Source organism: Sinocyclocheilus anshuiensis, unplaced genomic scaffold (assembly GCF_001515605.1).
Source record: "Sinocyclocheilus anshuiensis isolate Anshui unplaced genomic scaffold, SAMN03320099.WGS_v1.1 scaffold923, whole genome shotgun sequence".
Lineage (NCBI taxonomy): Eukaryota > Metazoa > Chordata > Actinopteri > Cypriniformes > Cyprinidae > Sinocyclocheilus > Sinocyclocheilus anshuiensis.
The window spans coordinates 124,049-137,532 of NW_015544138.1; the positions used below are offsets into that span (position 1 = coordinate 124,049).

The 13,484-nt window shown below is 36.5% G+C and overlaps 1 protein-coding gene across 1 annotated transcript in view; it reads right to left on the bottom strand.

Moving 5' to 3' along the window:
* Window positions 1-12,058, bottom strand: part of LOC107694991 (PDZ domain-containing RING finger protein 4) — a 50,249-nt gene extending 38,191 nt beyond the window's left edge. Inside the window, exon 1 of the mRNA XM_016494742.1 lies at window positions 11,836-12,058. Within this exon, the coding sequence (XP_016350228.1) occupies window positions 11,836-11,904 (69 nt within the window). The 5' untranslated portion in view covers window positions 11,905-12,058. The remainder of the gene's footprint in view (window positions 1-11,835) is intronic.
* Between the last annotated feature and the right edge of the window lie 1,426 nt (window positions 12,059-13,484).

Here is a 13,484-nt window from a genome sequence, read left to right on the forward strand (position 1 = left end):
TTAATAGAGAGTACACTGCACAAGAAAACACAATTTCAGTCTTTCTACTTCAAAAGTTCATGTTTAATTCAATGCTGTTTCTTTGTAATAACTTTGTAATTATTTTCTAGCAAATTCTGAGTGAAATCTTTCTCTACACCACATTTTTGTCAGTATTCACAAATGTGGTTGTCAGAAGATTTTTTTGTCATTCATGTATTGGAGTTGGATTCTCTCCTTGTGTGGAGATGTAAATAGATTCAGGTCTGCTTTTGTCCTTCCTCTTTTATCATGCTTTCCAGCCAGACGCGTCCCATCATGCCCTCTGTCACCCTCTGTCTTATCAGGGCGGCCGCAGATGGTCTGCCGTAACCCGGACAAAGCTCTCGCGCCACTTTGAGTCCCGTATCCCTGCATCGCTCACAGGTGATAAAGCTGCTCTGTTCTGATAGTACGAGCATTTGTGGAAATGTCAGAGTATACATTGAAGCGCAAAGATCTGCAATAACAGCACAGACCATCTGCTTATTAACACACCAGAAGAATCCCACTGAGACACAAACACAACCAACAATAGAGGAAGAGACGCGCCTGAGAAACAGACCTGAGAAACAGACCTGTGAAACACACCCGAGAAACAGACCTGAGAAACAGACCTGAGAAACACACCCGAGAAACACACCCGAGAAACACACCCGAGAAACAGACCCGAGAAACACACCCGAGTAACACACCCAAGAAACACACCCGAGAAACACACCTGAGAAACACACCTGAGAAACACACCCGAGAAACACCTGAGAAACACACCCGAGAAACAGACCCGAGAAACACACCCGAGAAACACCTGAGAAACACACCCGAGAAACACAACCGAGAAACACAACCGAGAAACACAACCGAGAAACACAACCGAGAAACACAACCGAGAAACACAACCGAGAAACACAACCGAGAAACACAACCGAGAAACACAACCGAGAAACACAACCGAGAAACACAACCGAGAAACACAACCGAGAAACACAACCGAGAAACACAACCGAGAAACACAACCGAGAAACACAACCGAGAAACACAACCGAGAAACACAACCGAGAAACACACCCGAGAAACACACCCGAGAAACACACCCGAGAAACACACCCGAGAAACACACCCGAGAAACACACCCGAAACACACCCGAGTAACACACCCAAGAAACACACCCGAGAAACACACCTGAGAAACACCTGAGAAATACACCCGTGAAACAGGCCCAAGAAACATGCCTGTATCACAACACTGATGCAACACTTTTCAAACAGGTTTCTCAAACATCAATCCCGGTTATTATAGTTAACAAAAACACAAACAAAAACCATAAAAAACACATTAAAGGTGACATATCATGAAAATCTGACTTTTCCAGGTTGTAAGTGCTATAATCAGGTCTCCGGTGCATCTACCAACCAAGCAAACGTCAAAAAGATGAACCCAGTAACTTTGTTTTGGTAAGCCTTTTTCTGCAAGCGTCTGAGAAAACCAGCGCGTCTGAATTCGCTCCCCTAGTGATGTTGCAAAGGGATCTCATTATAATATTACCGCCCCTTAATCTGTACGTTACAGCCCCTTAATCTGTAAGTTTCCACGCACTGCGCCGTCATTTTGAACGATGTACCAGCTCTAATGCCATGGTGAAAGTTTGAGCAAAACATGCTAACTGTTCTGTGTTTGGCTGCACAGACGAGCACAGAACATGGTTTAGAGTCCTAGCCTCAGAGACAACAGAGCAGTGCATTTATTGATTTATTTACTGTATATTGCTGCTGCCACACAGATCTAAAATAAACATGTGATTTATTTCTCAGCTGTTTACCTTCACAGACATAACCCACTGTTTTTGTAACGCATGTGTGTTTGTAACGTAAACTTGTGTGTGAATGAGAACTTAGTTTAGTACTCACATGCTGTGACAGCCGCTTTCTGTCCGTGTGCACTCAGAAAACCGTATAGCAGAAGTTTAAACCAGCGGTCTCCAACCCTTTTTACACCACGGACCGGTTACGTTTGGATAAATTTCTCGCAGACCGGGGATGGAGGGGTTGGGGGGATATATCCTAATATATATATATATATTAGGCTATTACATAGTACTATAGTGGTTCAACGCATTATATTGTGTTTTTTTTTTTAGTGACAGATCGGATAATTTTTTCGGATAAGCAAGAAAGAAAATTTTTAAAGCACAATGACAATGCTGTGAAGCGTTTTTGACATAAGTTAATTTTATGTGTACATATACGCAACTCAGTATTTCCGTGCTGTCTGAAACACGTCTCTATATGCTTGTGCGCGCTTTGTGTGCGAGAACAGCGCGAGTATCGAAGTATAGTTTAAAATTGCTTGAACGTGTAAAATTGCAAATTCATCTGCGAATCACATGCATGCCGAACAGTATAGGGTCTCGTCCGTATGTATCACGGATCAACTGCGATCTATTTAACCCCTAATATGTGACAGATCAGAGCAATCTTTCGTTTACTTATTTAACATGAAAATTGAAGTTATTTTATTTCAACTATAGTTCCCAAGAAAACTTCACTAAAACTAAAATAAAAATGAATAAAAACTATATAGACACATTTAAAAATAAATAAATGATAATAAACACACAAAACAAAATTACAAAAAAATTAAAACTAATTCAAAATATGAATAAAAACTATTATAATATCTTAATGATATTAAAATAACACTGGTAATTGGTTAAGTCTGAAGTTGATTATTTTAGTATCATTAATGTACCATTACAGTTTTTATTCATATTTTAAATTTTAATTTTCTGTTATAATTTTAATCATAGGTAATTTTGTTGTGTTTTTGCCATTCTTATTTTTTAGTTTTTATATATTAAACATAACATATGTAATATATAACTTTTTTTTTTAAATGTGTCTATATATTTTATCATCCCCCCCCCCTTCATTTTTTTCAATAAAACTTAATGAAATTTAGCATGTTGCCTTGGCACCTAACTAAAATAAAATACATTTACATTACATTTAAATTCATATTTTATATTTTGTTTTATTTCAGTTAAAAATAATTTTATTTAAATGACATTTTTGAACAGTTTTAGTTATTGTAGTACTTCAACTTAAACTAAATGAAAATGAGAAATGTTGCCTTGGCAACTAATTGAAAAAAAACTTTTTAAAAACGATTGACATTACATTTTATTTCATATGTTATATTTTATTTTATTTCAGTTATTGTTTATTTTATTTCAAAAACAAAAAATGTTTTTAGTATTTAGCATGTTTTAGTTTATTTTAATATTTAAATTTAAACTAAAAAATTTGAAAGTAAAATAAAATGTTTTTTTTTTAATTCAGTTAATGCTTAATTACCATAATGTTTTAGTTGTATTTTACTATAATAATCCTGATTTCAGACGTTTCAGCTTGATAAATCAGTCAGTCCAAACACTTTCTCACAATCATTCATCCATCAACTGCTCCAGTTTCTCTCTCTAGCATTTCTGTCTCAATTAAGTTAATTAACAAGTTCTCCTTCTGTCCGGGACAGAGCGGGTCAGACGACTGCCAGCGACAGACGCCCATGTGTGTGAGTGTGTGTGTATGTATGTGCGTTTCCATTCACAACACAAGAGAAGAGCTCAAGCTGTTCACACACAAACACACTGAAACCAAACATTTCATCACGTCACTTGATGTCAACTGCATTAAGGGTCGATTTGGAGAAACGATGCAATAAAACAACGTGTTCAATGAGGCTCTACATTTCATTTAACAACACTGCAGAGAAATCAGCAGGCACTGACTCGTCTGACCTCAAACTGAAGAATAACAGCGCTAATGACCAACCAAACCACACACACAGCTGAGGACACTAGCATTTTATAAAACATCCTCATTATGACTTCAAATCCTGATCCGATGAGCATCTGAAATCAGTGTAAGTCACTTGTTACTGCGTGTTACAGTGATTTCACACATTTAAATGGTTTTTGATGGTGATGATGGACCAATATACTGGCCAGACCAGCACATGATCTCACTTGTGGTCATTTTGAGCTGTTGACCATGTATGTTTGGCCGACAGAAGTGTTAGATAAATTATACATACCATACATACATACATATACAGAGTCAACTAAGTCATGTTGGATGCATAACGTATGTTTCAATATTTTATGAATTGACTAAATATGCTGGGAAAACTAAATCGTTTAAATCTGGTTTAGGGTCAGAAATTTTTTTTTTTTATGTTTAAAAGAAGTCTCTCCTGCTCACCAATATTTGATAAAAATACAGTAGAAATCGTGAAATATAACTGGTTTCTATGTGAATATCTGTTAAACTGTAATGTATTTCTGTGATGCGCAGCTGTATTTTCAGCATCATTACTCCAGTCTTCAGTGTCACATGATCTTCAGAAATCATTCTAATATGCTGATTTGCTGCTCAAGAAACATTTCTGATTATTATCAATGTTGAAAACAGTTGTGCTGCACAATATTTTTTGTGGAAACCATCATACATTTTATTTTTCAGGATTCACAGATGAATAGAAAGTTGAATGTGTGTGTGTGTGTGTTCACAGGTGATAAGAGTCTCTCTCAAGAGTCTTTCTCAGGTCTTATATGCGTCTGTAAAGGTCAATCTACAGATGGGGAATGAATGAAATGCGGATGAAACAGAACCTGCAGCTCATCGCAGAGTAAATACATCAGGTTCACATGGGTTAATGAAGATCAGTCTGAATCAGACAAATGACACCTGTCAATCAAATCACACATGAGATCTGGATCTGATTCTGATGCTCCTTCAGATTGAGCTCATGCTCATTATTCACAGTGCATGAAGTCAACTTTTTCATATTACACATTTTCTGACATGTTGTTTAAATAACTAATTAAATATGCACTAATTTGCATGCAATTCCAGAAAATAAATCTGAACATTGGATAAAGCCAGGCTCCAAATTTTCTTTCATTTTGTTGACATATTAGAGTTCAAGGTTTTTACAGAAGGGATTTTGGATTTCTCTTTTTATTGCTCCATAAATCAGAAAATACTGTCAACAGCCAGAAAAGAAAAAAAAATCACAGTGTTTTTAAGATTAAAATGTTAAAGAAATCGGTGTGAATGAAATATGAACAAACCCCTCAGCAAAAACCTTCAGAATATAGAGAGGAATAAAACTCTAAATGTTGGTGTGTGTAAGTGTTGCTGAAGTGAAGTAAAAACTTTTTAAGAGATCGATTGGAGCTGAAATCTACAGACAGAAATACAGTCTCATAAAATAAACACTTAAAAGTATATTTTGGAAGTTTTCTTTCCACTTGTCTGAAAAGACGTTATGGAAGCAAAATAAACCAAACATCTCAAAACTGAGCAGTGCATGTAAAAACAATGGTTTTGTTTGTAGTGTCTCACCTTAAGATAATGAATTAATTGCAGTCAAATAATGTTTAGTTTGTACTATAAGCATAAAGTCTCATTCACTTCTCATTTTACATGATCTACTACTCAAGAATGAGTTTGTATGATGCTAGCAACACCTAGGTCATGGGTTTGAACCCTAGAAAATTATATACATATTGAATGCTTTCAATATTCAGATCTTACAAACCGAGAGTCAAAATATTTGATGGATTGATGCAGAAGCTGAAACACTGTGATGCGTCAATTCAGCCAGCACACACATTCACACATGCATTATTAATAGATGTGTGATTATGTAACACTGCCATGATTCTTCAGTCTCAGGGATCTGTAAATATTCCTCTTTCATATTCCTGCTCGGAATGAGCTGGAAAAATGACGGAGTCAGCAGCCAGAGGCTCATTCCCGCTGAACCCCAACACATTCACTCAAGTCACTGAATTTACATGAGAGCGACGGCCTGCATAGAGCCCTGTGAATCCTGTATTATTTTTTCACAAATTCTGTTTCTCGGTTTTACATTTTTCTGGATTATATTTTAACGCTTTAATTAAATTGCAATAATCAAAAGTACGTCTGATCAATTTAATTCTTAAAACTTTTACAATCAATTAACACATTTACAATATTACAACTTAATATTTTGCATTTTAATATTTACAGACACTAGTCCATATTGCAATTTGGTTCCCTGTACTGCATTTTGATTTACTTATCCAAAATGTCCAAAATCCCAATACATTTCACATTATACTTTAAACGTGATTTTTATGATCGGAACTTAATTTATTAAAATTTTAACAATAATCGTGTTTTTCAGAAATTCTATGTTGTCTGTTTAAATTTGTCTGGATTCTGTGTTTTATGATATAATATTTGTTAGCAAAAAAAAAAAGCAGTAATCAAATGAATGCACAAAACTTTAACAATTTAATTCATCTTTTAAAATGTAATTAAATTTGAATTGTTTCTTTCATTTATTGGCTAACAAAACACTGCACAACAGTGTTTAGTATTTAAATTAAAACATGGAGGAAAAAAGTGTGATATTCCTTAAATAATGTTTTAATAAACTATATTATTATTTTTAGGATTTTGAGAAGTAGATTTTACTCTACAATAGTAATACATTCGTCACAATTTCTTCAAGTTAAACCAAACTTTTACTTTGGCGGGTTGAGTTTCTGTATGTATTTGATGATAGTTTTCTCAAATGAAATAATCAAAAGCTGGTTAAGCTACTTAATAGCAGTCTTTGTGCTTTTATATTCATAAACAGTAGTCCACAGCATTACATATTCATCCAAAATTTGCCAAATTCCACTTTGTAAAGAAATTCCATTTTTATGATTGGATTCTGTGTTTTCCGCGTCACAGAGCCAGATGCTCATGGAAAACCAGGATATTAAAACACAATCCCAATGAGGAATTAAACACGTTCTTATTCCCTCTTTTAAAAATGTACGGCTCTCCATCTCTCACAACAACGTCTGTTTCCAAACAGGTTTCCCAACTCTCCCTTACAAATCGAAGGAAAGAGACTCAGAGAAACAATCAGGAGTCAGAATTCAGTGTTTCTGCAGGTAATCTCACGGCTGTGGACACCAGATCAATCAAGCGGCTCATTTTTCTCGTCTTTTGTTCCTGGTTCCAGCTGTGAGGTTTGAGGACCATCAGTCAGCGAGAGGCGGCCGGACAGAGAGATGGATTGGGACATTTGTAGCGTACAGTTTGGTGAGGAGGGGGTCACAGGGGTCCCGGGGCCTCAGGCCGTTCCTCACACACACACACACACACACACACACACACACACACACTTGTCCCAGCAGTGATGAAACTCATTTATCAAACACACATGCGTACACCTGTCCAGTTCACACGTTCAGAAAAACACATTTTATGAAGTCACTGTAAAGCTCCAAATGTCGCTGTCCATTCCACACCTGACGAACACTGGATTTCCAAGATTCTAAATTAATTATTTCAAATAAAGGCTGTTCTTTTGAACTTTGTTCATCTGTAAATCCTGAAAAATAACATGTATGACGGTTTCCACAAAAAATATTGGGTAGCACAACTGTTTTCAACATTGATAATAATCAGAAATATTTCTTGAGCAGCAAATCAGCATATTAGAATGATTTCTGAAGATCATGTGACACTGAAGACTGGAGTAATGATGCTGAAAATACAGCTTTGATCACAGAAATAAATTACACTTTAATGCACCAAGAGCTTGTAACACTCCAAAGAGAAAGGAAAAAATGAAATCGCATCATATGACCCCTTTAACAGACATTCACATAGAAAGCAGCTATTTTGAATTGTAATAATATTTCACTGTTTTTCTGTATTTTTGCAGCCTTGGTGAGCATAAAACACTTAAAAAATCATTAAAATCTTACCAACCCCTTTTGAATGGTATAGTACAATACCTATATATACAGTATATATATACAAATTTATATATATATATATATATATATATATACACTATATTTATATGTAATATATACAAATGTATGACTCATATGAATCAACATATTTACTAAAACTGCATTAACCACGAATAAAATATAAACAAACAAATGAGTCACTGAACCAGACATAAACATCCCTTTGTTACCTGAAAGAAAATAAGAAAATATTTCAGAAAAGCATGTATGATAACAGCATTTGAACACGTTGTTGGTGGCACAAAAGAAAACATCCCTACAGGATCCCAGGATTCCTGGAGCTTAACTGATAGAAAATATCTCAACCATGAATATGTGAAAACCAGTTCAGTCCAAGCACTTAAACCAGTCTATAGGTGGCGCTCTTAATCACATGCACTGCAGAATACACTGAACTCCTCTTTGACCTCAAGTCTCTGGAGACCAGCGCAGCATTACGGGGCTTATAGACCATCAGCAGACAATTAAAGAGCCCAGTGTACGCACACAAACACCAGCGCGGATGGAAATGTCACTTCCTGTGCAGCGATGTGTTCCACACGCATCTGTAGAAAGACTAATTAGCCCAGAGAACGACACACACCGCTGAGTTTGACTCTCACTCTCACCAGCGGCGCTTATAACACACCACAACAAACACACACAACAATATTCCTGAATTGACTTCATTATCTCTCTCTCTCTCTATCTATCTATCTATCTATACATTCTTTCCCTTATTTTGTATACTCTTTTGTGTATTTTCTCACATTTATGCTTATTTATTTACCGTGTTTAACTAGTACAACAGAACTCATACTAAAAGAACTACTATTGCAGTACCATGGTACAGTGGTGGTTTTACTGCGGTACTTTGATATATTCAATGCCAATGGTGCTAAATGATTACCGTATATATGTACCATGGTATTTAAATGGCACTCCAAAGAATACTGTGAAACTACTATGGTACATGTCCAAAAACTACGGTATGGTATGGTATGGTATGGTATGGTATAAATGGTATTATAATGAAAAACCATTGTAAAACTATGGTGCATGTGTAAAACTATGGTATTATGTGAAAAATACATGGTGTTATGATGAAAAACCATTGTAAAACCATGGTATATGTCCAAAAACTATAGTTTTGTGTGCAAAAGCATGGTATTGTGACAAAAAAACACTGTAAAAACATGGTATTTGTCCAAGAACGATGATATTATGTGAAAAATCAGGTATTGTGATGAAAAAACACTGTAAAACCTGTAATAAACAATGATATTATGTGAAAATAGTATATGGAAACATATGTGTACATATACAGAAGATTAAGCTTCCTTTTAAGACGCCTTGTTTCAGACAATTTGTAAGGTAGCATTACATGTATCTATTGCAAGGCAATCCCAGAATGCATTGCAATGTGTTTTATGAAGTAAAAAAAAGAAAAAATCGAGGAGGTCAATATAATACCTGGCATCTCTATCCATTAGCATTCCCATTCATCTCAATGGCAGATGTTCAGCTGCTGCAGGAACTCCATTATTACATCATTAAGTCTTAAAGTAACAGCAGCAAAAGTCATGAAAAACTACAGAGACCTGGAAAGACCTCTATAAAGTCTGAAAGAAATCCTGCAAACTGTTCAGAGTCTCTGAAATGAAAGGAGTGAAGGAGAGACACACTGACACACTTTCAGCCGTGGGTGTGTGTGAACACGGTCTCGAACACCTCGTTTACACCATCTCACACTCTCAAACGCCAAACATTCACTTACGCGATGAGAGCTTGTGTTACTGAACACACAAAAATCTGAACGCTACAGCTCCAAAGAGAAGATTCACAACACTAAACACCAGATCTGAGGATCTCATCTCCTGTGCACCTTCAGAAGCAGAAGCATGAACAACAGAGGACGCAACACAAAGGAAAAACCCACAAGATATTGAAAAATAATCCAAAATAAAGCAAATAAAAGCACAGCGGAAGGAGAATCGACTCTAGAAAATACAAGAAATACTTGAAGAAACACAGAAGTTCTCTGAGACAGCACATAATCGGTTGGGTTTCCAACAGATCCTCAAATCATGGACTATTTCTATTTTATTAATCGCCTAATTCTGTTAAAGTAGTGGTTTTGGTGATGCTTCAATGCAGAAATGTGATCTACAGAAGCTCATCAGACCCACGTGATCTTCATCGGTCTGATTAAAACGATCCATCCGGAGGAGATTCGTCAAAACTCCTCGTTACAGAACAACGGCAGCAATTAACCTAGTGAATCTCCTGTCATACACTCAGCGGAACATTTCAGGTTTTATTAGGACCCAGAATCGTTTTCTACGAGCGCTAATGAGACCACCGTGAACATGACGAGCGTGTGTGTGTGTGTGTGTGATACAGAGGCTATTAAAGCTCTTCAGCGTCATAAGAGTTAATGAAACACGCAGCAGAGAATCAATCAGCAGCTCCTACAGGAGAAGATCAACGCTGGATCATCTTCAACATTACAGGCCTTCAGCTCGGTGGGAATCAGCACTGATCGTGTTTGGATGTGCTGTTGGTTATAGACTCACTGTTTGACTGTTTATAATCAGCAAAATCATGTGAAAGCCCCACAAGCACATCAGATCTCCAAAAAAATCAACCTCAGGAACATCAACTGCTCCGTTTGTGTATTTGCTCACACTTATGCTTATTTATTTACTACTACAACAGAACTAGTCCTACAAGAACTACTATGGTGGTACCATGGTACAGTGGTGGTTTTACTGTGGTACTTTGATATATTCAATGCCAATGGTGCTAAATAATTACCATATACTGTACATGTACCATGGCATTTGAATGTTACTCCAAAGAATACTGTGAAACTACCATGGTACATGTCTGAAAACTGTGGTACTGTGTGAAAAAGATGCATGGTTTTACTGTACAGCACATATCCAAAACACCAAGATATTACTGCACCTTTATAGTGTGAAACATCCAGAGTGCCAAGTCCCAAAGAGGTAAAACCATGGTACATGTCCAAAAACTATGGTATTATGTGAAAAATACATAAGACTACTCTTAAAAACCATTGTAAAACAATGGTACATGTCCAAGAAATATGGTATTATGTGGGATGAGAAAACAACACAAAATACCATGATCAAAGATACACAGTATTACCACAAAAAAAACATTGTAAAACCATGACGCTATGTGAAAAATATATGGTATTACCAAAAACACTTTGTAAAATCATGATGCATATCCAAAAAATGTGGTATTATGTGAAAAATACATGGTATTACCATGAAAAACCATTGTAAAACTATGGTACGCATCCCAAAACTATGGTATTATGTCACAAATACATGATATTTCTATGAAAACCAAAAAAACTATGGTATTAAGTGAAAACATACATGGTATTACCATGAAAAGGCAATGTAAAACCATGGTACATCTCCAAAAATACATGGTATTACCATGAAAAACCACTGTAAAACCATGGTACATGTCCAAAAATACATGGTATTACCATGAAAAACCACTGTAGAACCATGGTACATGTCCAAAAATACATGGTATTACCTTGAAAAACCACTGTAAAACAATGGTATATGTCCAAAAACTATGGTACTGTTTGACAAATACATGGTATTACCATGAATAAGCATTGTAAACCATGCTACATGTCCAAAAATACAAAGTAGTACCATGTACAACTATGGTATTATGTGAAAAACACAGCAAGCCTCAATACCTATAGAGAATTGTCATAAAAAAGCCATTGTAAAACCACGGTACATGTCCAAAAAACCAATGCTACTGCCATGGTACAAATAAATAAGTATGGTAGCATGCCTAAAAGCACACATGGTATTACCACTGTACCAAGTCCAGAAACCTGACAGATGAGAAACTCTGTGATCAGCAGCACAAGCCTTCTGAATCTCAGGTAAGTAGCGTGTCTCACCTGTGAGATCTCGTACAGTAGTTTGTAATGCTCCTCTCTCTTCTGTAAACTACACAGATTGCAGCCCATCCTCGTGCTCAGGGATACGGCAGCCGTCTCGCTCTCCCTCCAGAACGGCTCGCACACACACAGCGCCTCTCATCCGTGTGTCACCGCACAGACCTGCATGCACAACCGCTGCCTCTGGCATCCGACAGTGTGTGAGAGATCCGCACACACACACATGGACACGCCCCCTTCAGCAGCTCAGCCTGTGAATAATGACGAGAGGGGTGTGGCTACATCAGTGGGAGGAGTCAGTGAGCATCAGCGCTCAAACAATGAGGCTCTTTTGTGTCAGTAACACTGATGTCAAACACACACACACACACACACACACACACACACACACACACACTCAGCACTGGTCAGATTGTGTGTGTTGTGGTGGAGATTTTAAGTGTTTTTTTTGTCTTAAACTGTTATTACTGGTTGGGGAGACGCAGCTCACAATGGAATTGATCAGAAGCTTTTCTACATAATGTGCAAAAAGCAAAGTAGGTCACCAACCAACTAACCAACCCATAGGGACTTCACACACACACACACACACACACACACACACAACTATACATACATGAAACAACCTATGAAATATGAGTATTATCCATGCACATTTAGCCGAAAGCAATAGCTGGTAATTTTAGTTTTATGGCTGATCATAAATCTATACTATTTGGAAAACAGTGTTAGGCTGTACAAGCAAACTCAGACATGATAATGTCCAGTTGGTAACCATGTACAAAAACTATAGTATTATGTGGAAAAAAAAACAACAACACAGTATCATGACCAAAAATACACAGCATTACCATTGTAAAACCATGGTACAGGTATATTTCCAAAAACTATGGATTTATGAGAAAAACACAGCAAGCATCAATACCAAAAATACAGGGTATTACCTTAAAAAAAATGAGTAAAACCATTGTTTAAGACTATGGTATTGTTTAAAAAAATGCATGGTATCACCCCTGAAAAACCATTGTACATGTTCAAAAATGCATGGTATTACCATGAAAAACCATTGTAAAACTATGGTAAATGTCCAAAAACTGTGGAATTACCATGAAAAATCATTGTAAACCCATTGGTGAATGTCTAAATATACATGGTATTATGTAAAACTATGGTATTATGTGAAAAAAAAAAACAGTCAGAATCAATACCAAAAAATAGACAAACACGTATAAAACGTTTATATCAGTCCATATTTATCACATACTTATCACTTATAAACTTTTAAAGATATGTATCGTAATTGAAATCTACACACACAAGTAGATAAAGTGACATAAAATAAACACTTAAATGTTTTCTTAACACTAACCTGAAAGAAGACATGATATGGAAGCAACACAGACCATAGTGTCTCTCCCTAATGAAACGTCCAGATGCTGAGCTGAAGAGCATCATCATGTCCATCACAGCAGGTGTGATTGTGTGCTCTCACAATCAGACGAGACAAACGACACTCTGAGAAGACATGCTACAGAATTAACCAGCTGTAATTGTTCTGTAATTGGCCCTGGAGCTCACCATCACACACACACACACACACACACACACACACACACACACACACACACTCTCTCTCTCTCTCACACACA